The sequence below is a fragment of the Danio rerio genome, chromosome 4, assembly GCF_052040795.2.
Source record: "Danio rerio strain M-AB ecotype USA chromosome 4, GRCz13ab, whole genome shotgun sequence".
Classification (NCBI taxonomy): Eukaryota; Metazoa; Chordata; class Actinopteri; order Cypriniformes; family Danionidae; genus Danio; species Danio rerio.
In genome coordinates this window covers 12,239,906-12,254,117 of record NC_141024.2, presented here as the reverse complement: position 1 = coordinate 12,254,117, position 14,212 = coordinate 12,239,906, and the positions used below count along the sequence as shown (strand labels likewise).

Sequence of the window (14,212 nt, the reverse complement as noted above, 5' to 3'; positions counted from 1 at the left end):
ATACACACATATATATATACACATATATATATATATATATATATATATATATATATATATATATATATATATATATATAGATATATATAGATATATATAGATACATATACTAAAATATCTAACTAAAATCAATTTAGTGGATTAAATATAATAAATATCGATCAATATTTTGATATTAAGTGCCTAATTTACAAAAAAAACATTGATTTTATATTAACTCACAAATAATCAATATAATTTGTCATTTGATCAATAAATGAATCCATATTGATGTATTTTAATCTCCCTAATGAGCCTTAAAATGGTAAACTGTGATTGGTTATGTCAATCAGCCATTGCTGTTAATAAGCGGTTTTAGTTTCAACTGGACTGTGTACCAGACAGCCAATAAGATCATCTATTATAACTTCTGTCAACACTGAGGACGTCACTCCACATATTTTCCATTTCAATCATATCATCCTCAAGCATGAACTATTACAACTACAAGTTAAAATTCCAGATCTAAATAGCCAACCGCTGAAAGATCACCCATCTATCAATGCACTTTGCACAGAGAGCTCACTCACTATAGTATGTGAAAATCAGACATGATGGAAATGCCTAGGGATTTTTTTTTGTGCCATTCAGCTGAGTCATAATTGAAAAGAAATTCCCTCTTTTACTTTCTCTCTTACCTCTTTCTCTGTGTCCCTGGAGATGCAGGCCCATTGGTTCTCCTTCACACTGTACGCCCAGAAATCAGCCAAGTCCTGCGTTCCATCCCAGCCACCGAACAAATACACGGTTTCTGATGAACAAAAGACACGGACACAAAAGTACAAACAGAGAGAGAGAAAGCTAGAGTGAGTGGGTGAGCCGTCTTACTCCTTTGTAAGAGATTCAATATGAAACCGAAGCATAAAAAACATGCTTTAAGTGCTTATAAATCGTCATTTTCTTGAAAGGCAGCTGTGTGGTGAGGTTGAAAGGCTGATGTAGCCATGGTGATAAGCAGAGACAGTTGTTTGAGCTATTGAGCGTCAGCTGAGCCGTGTAGAGTGGGTTACTCGAGGTCAGTCTGAATGCACAGAGCTGCGGGATCGACTGTTCTTCAAACAACAAGCTCACCAATTCACACGCACGCTTAAAACAGCCATTAACTTGCAACAGCAGAGCAAAAAGGCATGCATTCCACTATGAGCAAGACAGGACAAGCTAAACAGTGATATGATAACCACCCAATCAGAAAGTTTGCAAATGAGCAGCGTGATGTAAAACGTACCTGTCTGAACATCAATGACCATTTGATGACCTCCTCTCATGCCCGGCCTGTTATCATCACCATCGCCTAATCAGAAAGTTAAAAACAAAAAAAACAATAAGAAGTGGTGCGTGTCAGGAAGAAGTCGGTAAGTCATTAATACAGCAGCAGACTTCCTGGAGTCCAGTGTCCAGATTCAGTGCCACAGCGGACTGCTGTCGTACCTTTGTTACATTTGGGGATGATCTGACTCCAGCGTGGCTTATAATCCTGCTGGCTGATGTACTGATTAAACAAACCATCTGGAAGAGAGCAGATAAAGAGTCAAGTGTGCACGTTAATTTGCTAATGCATGCTCCCTGAGCGGAAAACAATCCGAGTGTACATTAGGTTCTAATTACCGCAAATTTACACTGTGACCACTCAAGAGAGTGTGTATAAATATGATCTACTGAGAACAACTTTAAACATGAAGTGTGTAAAAACTTTTCTCAGCTCACATATTATTAAAACAAGATTTATAACAGTATTGACGACACTTATTCCAAAGTCCTATTGACCGTATTCTTAACGTATGAGCGTACGGCAGCCATTGGAATCTTTGCTCCAGACTTCCGCTCTTATTCGCTTTCATTGATTTTGAGACTTTTAAAACAACTTGTTATGCTGTTTGATTTAGAAACACTGATGTTTTCTTATTATATTATTCCACTTTTTATGTATAGTCATGAAAACATTTGATTGTAGAGCAAGTATTTTGACCATTTTATTTATTATTCCCATAGGCGACTGAATCAGAAGTTCTGAAACAACTGTAAAAAGGAAAGCACTTCTGCATTGTAGAATAAGGTTAATAACATGAATAATTTGTAAATAAGTCAAAATATGACCTTAAGTCCGCTGCGTAAAACATTTGCTGTATAAGTTGGCAGTTCATTCCGCTGTGGAGACCCCTGATAGATAAAGGGACTAAGCCGAAAAGAAAACGAACCAACCAACCAACGAACAAACGTTACACATTGGTCCATAGAGTGCAAAACTGTCTAACAAATAAGAAAATTATATTTTACACTTTTTCTGATATTGATTTTATGATTGTATAACTACCAAAAACTCATCTTTTATGAATTTCAGCCCTTCAAATTAGTTTGTTTACATAATGTCAAAAACATGAAGCAAAAACTCATCCATACCAACACACCCACATAATTACAATTACGTAATATTAATTCACTTGGCCTGCAATATTCAAATGCAGCCAACATGCAAAATTTATTGCACAGGCAAAACCTGAAGAAATATAGCTAAATATGATAAATTCTGCATTTAAAAAAGCTTAATCTAATACCAACAAATTAGAGAACTGTTAGTAAAGAGTGTATGACTCTTTGTTTGACACCGAGATGTAATACTTCCATTTTAATGGATTTCAACTGGGACATTTTTTTTTGTCATGAACTTCCTCAGAGGAACTATTGTGCGGTTTCTCAATATGCGTTCTTCAGCAATCTTGTGTCCTCATGTAATGTCATCATCCACCATTAAAGGTCAGTTCCAAAACTCACAACTACAAGAACGAAGGACGCATGAAAGTTCCAGGATGCTTCTTTGGTATCGAGGATGCACCGATGCAAACTTGAGCACCGAACTCATTCTAGAAGTCCCAGAAGTCATTGCGACGAGAGGTGGGAAAGCGCAGCATTTTATATAGATTTATTATTAGAATTTAGAGATAAAACTAATTTATCTCAGGAGTTTCACTAAATAAGATGGTGAAAGTAAACATAACCATGAAAATCTTAATAAAGACAACCACATTAAGGGTGTTTATTTGCTAAAGTTCATATTAAAAACTGATGTATTTGTATTGTGCAATGTATATTTGTTAGGGTTTCGTGCATGTTATACTTATTGAAAAGAGGGAAAACAAAAAATCCTTGTATATATGCTGTAATATTTAAATAAGTTTCTGTTAAAAATGCTTGTAGGTCATGTGACCATCAGGAAGAACGCATCGTCTTATTTCTCACAGGACGCGGTTTGTGTTCTCGTGGTCTTCCCAGTTCGTTCTTTTGAGGTAACCTAGCAAGACTGGTCTTCACAAGAGCGCAAGTCCGTTCTCTGCATTCTTGGAATTGAGAAACAGCCCGTGTTTTTTCCACTTTGTATACCTAGCATTAAAATAGATTTACATAGGGTGAAATACTACACATTTACAACAATTTTGCCAAAATAGGATGTTTGATTAAAACGAAAAAGTCTGAAATAATGGGTCAAATAACATCCAGACATCTTTTAAAAGCCTCCATAAAGGGGTTTTGTGAACACGCATTCTGTAAGTTTAACTGAAGCCAGCTCTAATGTGAAGAGATGCATACTGACATATGACCAACACTACGATTCTCAGTGGTGTTGGTGTGAAACCACCGACAGGTCTGCAGGTTTGAGGGAAATCCTTTAAATAACTGCATGTTGGTGGTTTTTGTTGGTGACTGTTTGTTTCTATATGACTCACAAGGTTAAAAATAAATATTACTTGTATTGAAAATGCATGAGTGCTTATTTTAAATGGTCCCCTTTAGTCAAAACAACAGACCAACATTAGTTTAAGTGGGAGTTTTTGAAAACAGTAAAAAAGGTCACTATTATTCATATAGTGAGAGTATGAGGAAGTACAAATGTGAGTCAGGTTACAATTATGACTTACAATTACAATTATGACTTAGGTTACAAATATGACTTACATTTCATTGAAGGCACACATTTTTTCGGATCTTGGTATCACTGGAAATCAAACCCTTGCTCTACTATTTCATTAATATTTAAAGTACATTCTGCTGTTCCCCAATGCTATGAATTGAGTTTTTCTGCCATCATCTAAAGCAGTGGTCTCAAACTCAATTCCTGGAGGGCCACAGCACTGCAGTTTAGCTCCAACCGCCTCCAACACACACCTGCTTGCTAGTCTCTAGTAGTCTTGAACACCTTGATTAGTTGGGTCAGCTGTGTTTGATTAGGGTTGGAGGAAAACTGTGCAGAGCTGCAGCTGAATCGAGTTTGAGACCTATGATCTAAACACTTTACATCACAAATACAGCTCTAACATTGACTGAACCTGACCTTCTGTGCAGAGATCATCTATATTTGACATTAAACGTCAACAAGGATGTACTTGCTCACCACGTAACACGATTACAATCCAGAACCATTCTGTTCCCTACAGTGAACCAACATGCCCACATTCCCTACTTAATGAATATGGCGCAGATCCATATGATGAAACCGTGGGTGAGGTACCTCTCACGGCCTTATCTATCAGCTCCTCGCAGGCGTCAAAGTCTCCTCTGAGAACCAGCCGCTCGTGTAGGTGCGTAAGCATGGGGTGCTCCAGAGCGATCCGTGTTTTCTTCTGCAGGGATTCGAAGGCTTCTGTGTAGTTGTGCTGCCGGAAGTGTTTCAGGCACAAGCGGATGGCCTCTTGTTCACGGTACTGTTCAGGAAAGAGGAAAAACGAAAACACTTTAGTTGTAATGTGCCTTCAATTCATGTTTAACATTGTGTGAAACTGCCTGTGCAAACGGGATATGAGGGTTATAAAAACATGAATGTTTTCCTAACTGGAACAGGTTGGCGCATTAAAAAACTGTTAATGATTATGACGTGCACAGACAATGACGCAGTTTTCTGTTAGTGTGAAAGAAATTAAATATTTAATACTTTAATTTTCATGCTGTATGACTAATAATTGTTTAACGGTACATAAATCTTTGAAATGAACACATTATAGACTGCAGAATGTGGACTTTTCAAAAAATTGAAGGTCAAATCTCACATAACCTGTCAAGAAATGATTTATATTTAGTTATTTTCAAACAATCATATAAAAAATGTAACTAAATAAAAATAAATTACAAATTAAATATCTATATTTCCAGTTCACAATGGTGAATAACCATCATAATAGTAACTGCAAAAAATGTAATTGCTTTATATGAGATCGATGATCGTGACTGCTGTAGTTATTCCAGTTAATTTTTTGGTATTTATCTTCAGGAAACCGCTGAAGGCATTTATTATGTTATCATAACGATATAATGTGGCAATAAGATCGCAACTGTACTGTGTATTTACACCGTGGCCATATTCATTCTGGGAAATTTCTTACCCTTTGGTTTCAAGTGTGGTCCTAAAAAATCAGTTTCAAGGACTATCTAGCCCTTCCCCTTAGCCCTACATCTTCAAGCTAAAGATAATTGGGACATCCCTACCCCTTCATGGGAACACGCAAAATGAAGGGTAGGGGTAAGGAGAAGGCTAAGGGGTAGAATTGGGATTGGGCCTAAGTAATACAATGAAATATTATTTAATTGTATACTTTTTAAAAAAATAAAATTTATTGATGTGAATTAATTTTAGCAGGCATTACATGAACATTTAGTGAAAAAGCCTTCAGAAATTGCTCTAATATGCCGAATAAATTATTTTGAAAAACTTTTATTTGGTATTTTATGTGCATGTCTTATGCTCATTTATTTATGGACATGGTATATATCGTATATATAGCAAAAAAACTTTTTTTAAAAGGCACAAAATCCTAATACTGCTGAAGTCATTCAGTTTATTCTCAAGGGGCAGTACTGATGCAGGTCAGTGCTCACCTTACTGTACCAGTTAAGGCAGGGCTGGACAACCTCTGGATCTTCAATGCCGTGTAACTCAATAAACCAAATGCTGAAGTTAAAACTGGGCCCCCATGACATCAGAGGCACTGTACACAACCAAACAAATACAGTCAGCATTAAGAAAGAACATTCAGTCATGTGACACATTAAGACTTCAAATCTCCTTTTCTCAAATGCATTTCCAATGTCTGAAATAGGTCTGTGTTTGAAATGACGATGTATATTTTACGGACACAAATAAAAGTCTATCATTTTATATTATGTATACTAGAGAGTAACTGATTGAACTTACACAAATTGTACTATATCATACTAGATCAGAATATAAGATGACTTATATTGTGATATGAGATTATCGTCATATCATCCAGCCCTAGTCTGAAACGACCAGTACACCATGTGAACATCTAGTCAAAAGAGTTCACACAAGCACTTGTTTGTTGCATTAAAGACTTGCAGAGTCATTCAATCACTCACTCAACTCATTGTCTTCTACTGAAATCATGTGATGGCTGATCTTTCCCCTAAATGTGTCAGCACATAATATCACCAGGCTTCACTGTAAACACTCACCTATTTTAATGAACCTGCAGGGAAACATTTGCTCATCGATCTTGTGCTTTAGCGTGAACGTCTCCTTGTTGAAGTCATTCTTAAGGCCACTAGGATTAGAGGAGGATGACAGTAAATGACCTCATCGCATCACAAGAAGCCGTTTCCCCAAACATTACTCACGTCTCTAGAGACACAATAGGCCATTTTATACAAATCTCTGCATCCTATTATCAAGGGAAATTTACCCGGCTTACTTGGAAATATTTAAAGTGCATAAAGCTAATCCAAGATACTGATTACTAAGATTTTCCCAGAGGACTCACCTAGACAAGAGCTCCGTCATGTTTTCTTCACTCATGCCTCCGAACACCTTAAACTTCTTCAGGTTGCAGACGTGGGTTTTCTCATATTTGCCATAGGTGATGCTCAGAACTATAGCTGGTCTCTCCAGTTTTAGGATCAAGTACTGAGTGGCAGAAAAAAAAATTATTAATTAAAGTTGCACCAAAGCATTTCCAATTTACAATGTTTAGCTATTTCATATAGAGAATGAGTGTAAAAAGACTCAACAGTGGTTAGTTGAGAAAAATGAGAAGTTTTGATATTAAGAAGTACATTTTGATTGTCGTACAGTATATAAATCACTTATTGAATCTCTTTACTCTTTATATTGTAGCCTGGTTTACCTCCCTCTCTGTTAAAAAGCAGAAATAAACTTTTTAAAATTAGCAAATGTAGCGAGTAAAATAATTGATGATAGACAAACACCTCTTACTGATTTATTTACGCCAGCGATGAAAAGTAAAACCTCCACTATTGTGGAAGATTCTTCCCATTCTTCACATCAGGAGTGCTCAACCCTGGTCCTGGAGATCTACCTTCCTGCAGAGCTCCAATGCTGATCAAACACACCTGAACCAATTAATTAAGGCCTGCACAGCACTTGATAATTACAGGCAGGTGTGTTTAATATGGGTTGCAACTGAAATCTGCAGGATGGTCGATCTCCAGGACCAGGGTTGAGCAGCCTTGCTTTACATGACTCCTTTAAGTTACTTCCGTTTGGCAGACAGTATGAAGTCCCTTTAGCAAAAAAGGCTAATACAAGAAGGCATTTATTCCCACTGGCATTGTTTTTTAAAATAGGATCTTAAAATAATTCTGTAAGTTTATTACTGTATTGCTGTTGTGTGCGAGTCTAATGACAATTTTCTAACCTCTGTGGGGATAGACAATAAAGTTTATTGAATTGATTATCATATGTAATATATTCCATTCAAAGCTAATTAATGTTAAAGTATGCAGACGATATGTTTTAATATCTCTGAAATTTGTGGAGTGGTGTGACAAAAATTCTCTTGTGATTAACATAAAACATGGTAGGTCAAGCAGATAATTTGCAGTTATTTGTGTTTGATAAAAGACAACCAGGTTTCATGGAAAGATCATATTTATAGTTTGTGTTTGTCTTGCCAGAACCTCATTTAGGCTGGCTAAGAATATTATTTGAAACCCGAGTCTTCCCAATCAGTCTGAAATTATGAAATCTTTCCAAATAGAGCTTTTCAGGTTATTTAGTGAAGCTTGATTTATAATCGCAATATATCAATAAAAGAACAAACATTGCAATGTCAATTTTTCCAATATCGAGCAGCCCTACCTTCTATTACATATTTATTACTATATATTAGGGATGTCAAGACTCAATCACGTGATTGAAAATCAGGCCTGATCACGTGGTTTCAGACTGAATCAGAATCAGACATTACCTCCCGATCGGGACTCGAATATATATGCATATTAAAAAATAATGAGAATGTCCATTCTTTCATTTTCTTTTCAGCTTAGTCCCTTTCAGGGTTGCCACAGCGGAATGAACTGCCAACTTATCCAGCATATGTTTTACGCAGAAGATGCCCTTCCAGCTGCAACCCATCACTGGGAAACACCCATACACACTCATTCACACACATACACTAAGGACAATTTAGCTTACCCAATTCACCTATAGCGCATGTCTTTGGACTTGTAGTGGGGAAACAGGAGCATCGGGGGGAAACACACACTAACATGGGGAAAACATGCAAACTCCACATAGAAATGCCAACTCGAACTTGACCTTCTTGTTGTGAGCCACAAGGCGCCCTATTCTATATCTAATTAATCTAAACGTATGCAGACGACACATATTAGCATCTGTGTGGAGTGGTGTAATTTTTTTAAAAACAAGGTAGAACATGTACATAAATATACGTATTTAGGTGTAATAACAGAAAACAAGGTTTCGTGGAAAGATCATATTGATAGTTGGTGTAATAAGATAAAGCATTTATGTATATATTGTTTATTTTCTGCATCATCTCAGATCTTTTGGAGCAGTCTTGCACTTTGTTTGTATTCATAAGCATTTACAGTAATGCAAGTCTGTTTAGTATACAAGTCTGTCTGTTAAACTAAAGATAAAGATGATGAACCAGATTAAAAACAGCCTCTTGACAAATTATATCATATTTCCTATCGCAAGAGCCTCATTTAGTCTGGCTAAGAATATTGTTTCAAGCCCTAGCCATTTCAAACAGTCTGAAATGATAAATTCTTTCCAAACAGAGCTTTTCAGGTTATTTTGTTAAGCTATAATAATATCGCAATTTATAAATAATAGTCGCAATGTGTTATGACTGTGTTGTTTTGCGTTGTGTGTGTTTGTATCTTTTCGTCTGTTGTAGGTTGGGGCGTGACTTCAGCGCACCTGATAAGCGTCATCATTCTTATTTAAACAGTGCTATGCTGCGTCCGAAACCGCATACTTCCATACTATCCAGTACGCTAAAATCAGTATGCGAGCCGAGTAGTATTTCTGAATTCATAGAATTCGAAAATCAATATACGAGAAGTACCCGGATGACCTACTACTTCCGGCGAGATTGTAAAGTGAGCATGCCATGAATGCTGCGTTATCCCATGATGCCCCGCGAGAGAATTCATGAATGGGAGTGAAGCGACGCAACTGAAGCAGGTAGGTCCCATGACCATGACAAAATGGCGAATGTAGTACGTCCGAATTCCATTCATACCTTTCACATTCATACTGTATAGAACGTACTATAGTAGTACGTTTAAATTCAAATGCAGTACCTACTGAGTAGTAGGCGGTTTCGGACGCAGCCCAAGAGTTCATCTGGGCCACTGTTCCTTTATTGTTTGGGCTGTTGGCCAGAGCTGCGCTCTAATTTGTGACATTATGTTCTGTTTTGCATCCATGCATTAGCCCTGACAACACTGCATCAATTCATTTGCCTTTCACACTGACTGAACCTACTGATAGTGATGTTTTGATTATGTTATTCTCAATTGTGTTTGAATAAATATTATGTTTAACTTTATTTACTGTAAGTGTTTCGTCTCCCTTAATGTTACATCTTTAAGCTAGGTGTGTAACACAATGTCATTTTTTCCAATATCGAGGAGCTCTACAAGACAGTGTCCATTACTTTCCAATATGAATGAAAATTCTGTTACATCTTTATTACGATATATGGAAGCCAGAAATGTATTCAAAACATCTCCCTTGTTTTCCACAGAGAAAATCAAACAGCTTTACCACACTGCAGAGCACCAGCTTATTTTCTTATTTATAAATTACGATATCTGAAATGCCTCTATAGACAACCCAGAACATAAGAAGGCCTTGTTGTTGTTTATTTGGGGTGCATAAAGTGGCTCTTGATCAAAATAGCCGGGGAATGCAAGGGACAGCATCCTCTTCAGATGCAGGTGGACAGGAGGAGCTCCATTACTCATGAAAACAACTCAATCAATAGTAGACGACCGTGACAGCACTGCCTGTAACCACGGCTTGAAAAATATACTCTCAAGCACAGAGACCCAAAAAGCAAATGCAGATGCGAAGAATGGGAAATTCTCAGACTAATGGCTTGGTTAAAAATGGTTTTATACATTTAATGCAGTTCTTTAAATCATAATTTAAAAATGTCAAATGCAGCATTTTCATGAAAAAATGTGATTTGGTAATCTCATGATCTCTGTGGTGGGTGACTGACTGTACTTCCTAAGTGAAAGGACGAGAGTGTAAGGATGCAGTGAAGAAATCATGAGCCTTTAATTTAAGGCTGGAGGTTAAAAGTTGAGGGTGCGTGCTACTATGCCGCCAACACGCACTTTCGATTTCCTTATCGCCTAACCACAAGACTGTCTGCGCTGTATGGTCTGTGCCACAGGGCTAGCAAAAAGAGGAGGCTTCCTCTTTGATGAAAGCAATCACGGCATCAACGACAATTTCGACATAAGCAGGCACCATATCTGAAACCAATGTTTGTTTGGGCAGAGAGCCCCTGTGGAAATAACTTGATGTGTGTATTTTATCTTTTTTTTGACGTGTCCATATTCATGTATGTAAGACATGTACTTTATAAATGATTAAACTTATTATAATAAGAACTTAGTGAGAATTCTGAGAATTAGTAAGCATTAATCATTCACTGAATGAATATCATAAAATTTTTAATAAAAGAGTTACTTTAGTATCATTAAAGCATTATTAAAATGTTTAGTAATATTTTAACTTACTATTTATTTTATATTTGAACTTTATTTTAAAACTTTTTGAGATATATACAGTGAAGTCAAAACTATTAGCCTTCCAGTGAATATTTTTAAAATATTTTTGCTCAGATGTTTAACAGAGCAAGTATTTTTTCAAAGTATTTCCTATAATATATAATTTAATATATAATAATTTATAATATATAATAATCCTATAATATATAATATTTTTTCTTCTTGAGAAAGTCTTATTTGCTTTATTTTTATCAAGAATAAAATTTAAGAAATTTGATAATAAATTAATAAAAATATATATTTTAAGGGCAATATTATGAGCCCATTTAAGCAATGTCGTTCTTTGATTCGAACAAAACAAAAAAACAAAACAAACATCATCATACATTGAGGGAGGTAATAATTCAGACTTCATCCTGAACATCCTCATATATTGCACTTAAGTCCTGTTAAATGTCTGGGATTTTTTTTTTTACTACTAATAATTTTATTATTTCTCTGAGAAATAATTTATTCTGTGTGATAATAATCTGCTTTTCATAATAGTGTTTTTTAACATTTTTTATGTGAACATGATATAATGATAACTGTTCCAAATTAAAATGGTAAAATACAAAAGTAACAGTCAGAGCAGCCCTGGAGATGATGCTCATGTGTTCATCACCAAAGGCTTCATGTGTACTTCAATATATGTCTTTTAAACAAAACTGCATAATTAATTCAGACTTAATTCAGGTTAGAATACTTTAATGTTCACATTCAATAGTCCATACAATTTGATTAGCTATAAAGGTATGCCACTTTACTCTTACATTTCCAAAATTTGTCAAATTCACTGTGCTCAGCACAATTGAGTACACACCATTTTGAAAATTAATATTTTTTCATTTTCCAGTGAATATAGGCAATGTATTTTAGTGTATTTAAACTAAACCGATTTATTAAATAGATATATTTATTAAAATATATATTTTAGTCACCAAACACATTTAGAAACTGAAAGACAATGCAATCAAATTCAAGCAAAATACAACCTAAAAATTTTCAACTAAATTTTTCCATTTTTTGTTTCTCTTAATTTTTCCCTTTTTTAAATTTGTATTTACTATTTATCTATACCATATAAATTTAGGTTTGCTAGTGTTTGGATCGTTATCTTAAGTTATTTTGTTAGATAAGCTCCAGATTAGGCTTCAGTACTGACTAATCTAATGTATATGCAAAAATATAACATTGTATAGCTTCCTATTAAAAATATTCATTAAAAAAATTTATTTGTGAGGGGTGCACTTATATATGCTAAGTGCTGTACAATTAGGAGTAAACCTTAATTTTAATTTAGGAGTAAACATATCACTGAAATAAAAAGGGCACAAATAAATGGTTGACACATACAGGTATGTAAAATATGTGCAGAATTTACCTGTGGAGGGTAGTTGCTCTCAGATGACCACCTGGAAGACTGATCATTAGGTTTATCCACTAAAATATTCCTGCAAGCAATGACAAAAAAAGCAGATGAGTTAGCGAAAAACATCACAAATTTGATGGTGTCAAACAGGCATGGGCCGGTAAAGGATTCTGACGGTATGATAACCTTGGATAAAAATATCACAGAGTAACGGTTTTACGGTATTGTGATTACTGCTCAAAAATATACTCTTTTTAAATGTTTGGGTCAAAAATAGAAACTTTTCCCCCTTTAAACACAATATACTTTATTTTGAGAAACTTATGCATGTCAGGCTAAATAATTCAAATAAATCATTGACTTCAACTGCCTTCATTAGTTTCAAAAACATTTCACTACATATTTCATTAGAATTTAAAATGGCATCTTTAGATATCTTTTCTGCTGGAGATACTGTTGTCTTAAAAAACTGAAAACAAAACTTTTTTAAAAGTCTTACATATACCTTTGGAACGGTATAGCAGAAAATGTTGCCAGTTTTAAAACCTTGAGTTTTACAAACTGCGGTATAGCTTAAAAATGGTTATCGTCCCATGTCTAGTGTCAAAATAATGTTACAGTAAACAAGCACAAGTTTCCAGGGCTTTGAACATCTTCTAAAGTTAAAAACAACAGTAGCATGCTAAAAAAAAACTGTTCTTCTTGTTAAAAGACGTCTTGCTATTAATAATATCATGTTTGCATTTAAATACCATTAGTTAGATTACATCCCCATGATTGTGTAGTCCCCATGTGAAGTAAAGCAAAAACAAAACTGTCAAGAGTACATATGTATACAGATATAAAAGATATAAGCTGCGTCCCAAATCGCATACTTATGCACTATTCTACGCCATTTTGTAGTATAAATAGTGTAAGTAGTGTGTTCACACTGAAAACTCTAAAAATAATAAGTGCACTTTAATTTCCCGGATGATGCACTCATTCAGCCGCTAAAATGAAGTGTGTAATGATGGACACTTAACGCACTCAACGACCGCAGGTTTGCCTACGTAGCGGAAGAGGCGGAGCTATCGGACGCACATGTTGAATAACTTTATTTATTTTGGATGGTGAAAACAAAATTCTTCTACGAGAGTGATTATAGCACCTCCCGATGGTGAATGCGGCAACACTCACGGCAGGTAATATTTGATAATTCGGTCGTTTATTTCACTGATTTGGCAACCGTCAAACGTCATCAGGGAAACGGTTTGAATTTCCGCTTAGTAAAAAAACATTAGTGTGCCATTTGGGACGACACTACATGCATATACTATCCTGTTGATTGTGTAAGTGCATAAGTACATAGTGCATGAGTGCATAGTGTATAGTGTGCCATTTGGGACGCAGCTATAGATCACTAAGCTAATGCAGCAACAGAGTCAAGGGTTTGTTTATGCAAGTCTACAGGCACATTTGTCTCTAGCTGTCATGTCTAACACAAAAAAACACAAAGAAGAATAGCAAATTAGCAGTATATGATGCATTTTACATGACACAAATTGCACTCACATTTTGTGACAGACCGCAACAACTAACCAACTCATTGGCAGTGTTTCAAAACTCACTTTCAAGACTACACTTCATAGGCTGTCTAGAAAGGACACTTCAGGTGTTGTGATAAATCACAGTATTTTCAAAACAAAGCTTGGATAAACTTTGCCATAAAATAACTGTTACATAATTGTATAGATAAACAAA

The 14,212-nt window shown here is 35.5% G+C and overlaps 2 protein-coding genes across 5 annotated transcripts in view; one reads left to right on the top strand and one right to left on the bottom strand.

The window, feature by feature from the left end:
• Positions 1-14,212, bottom strand: part of mkln1 (muskelin 1, intracellular mediator containing kelch motifs) — a 40,140-nt gene that overhangs the window by 19,769 nt on the left and 6,159 nt on the right. For both annotated transcript variants that reach the window (XM_087246096.1, NM_212694.1), the window contains 8 exon segments: positions 12,482-12,551; positions 6,804-6,946; positions 6,499-6,587; positions 5,902-6,011; positions 4,541-4,733; positions 1,468-1,545; positions 1,265-1,330; positions 678-790 (listed from right to left, as the gene is read on the bottom strand). In XM_087246096.1, coding sequence (XP_087102222.1) covers positions 678-790; positions 1,265-1,330; positions 1,468-1,545; positions 4,541-4,733; positions 5,902-6,011; positions 6,499-6,587; positions 6,804-6,946; positions 12,482-12,551 — 862 coding nt within the window.
• LOC147844648 (uncharacterized) overlaps positions 13,577-14,212 on the top strand; it is an 88,836-nt gene continuing 88,200 nt past the window's right edge. For all 3 annotated transcript variants that reach the window (XR_015482810.1, XR_015482809.2, XR_015482811.1), the window contains exon 1: positions 13,577-13,653. The gene's annotated coding sequence lies outside the window, so the exon portion shown is untranslated. The remainder of the gene's footprint in view (positions 13,654-14,212) is intronic.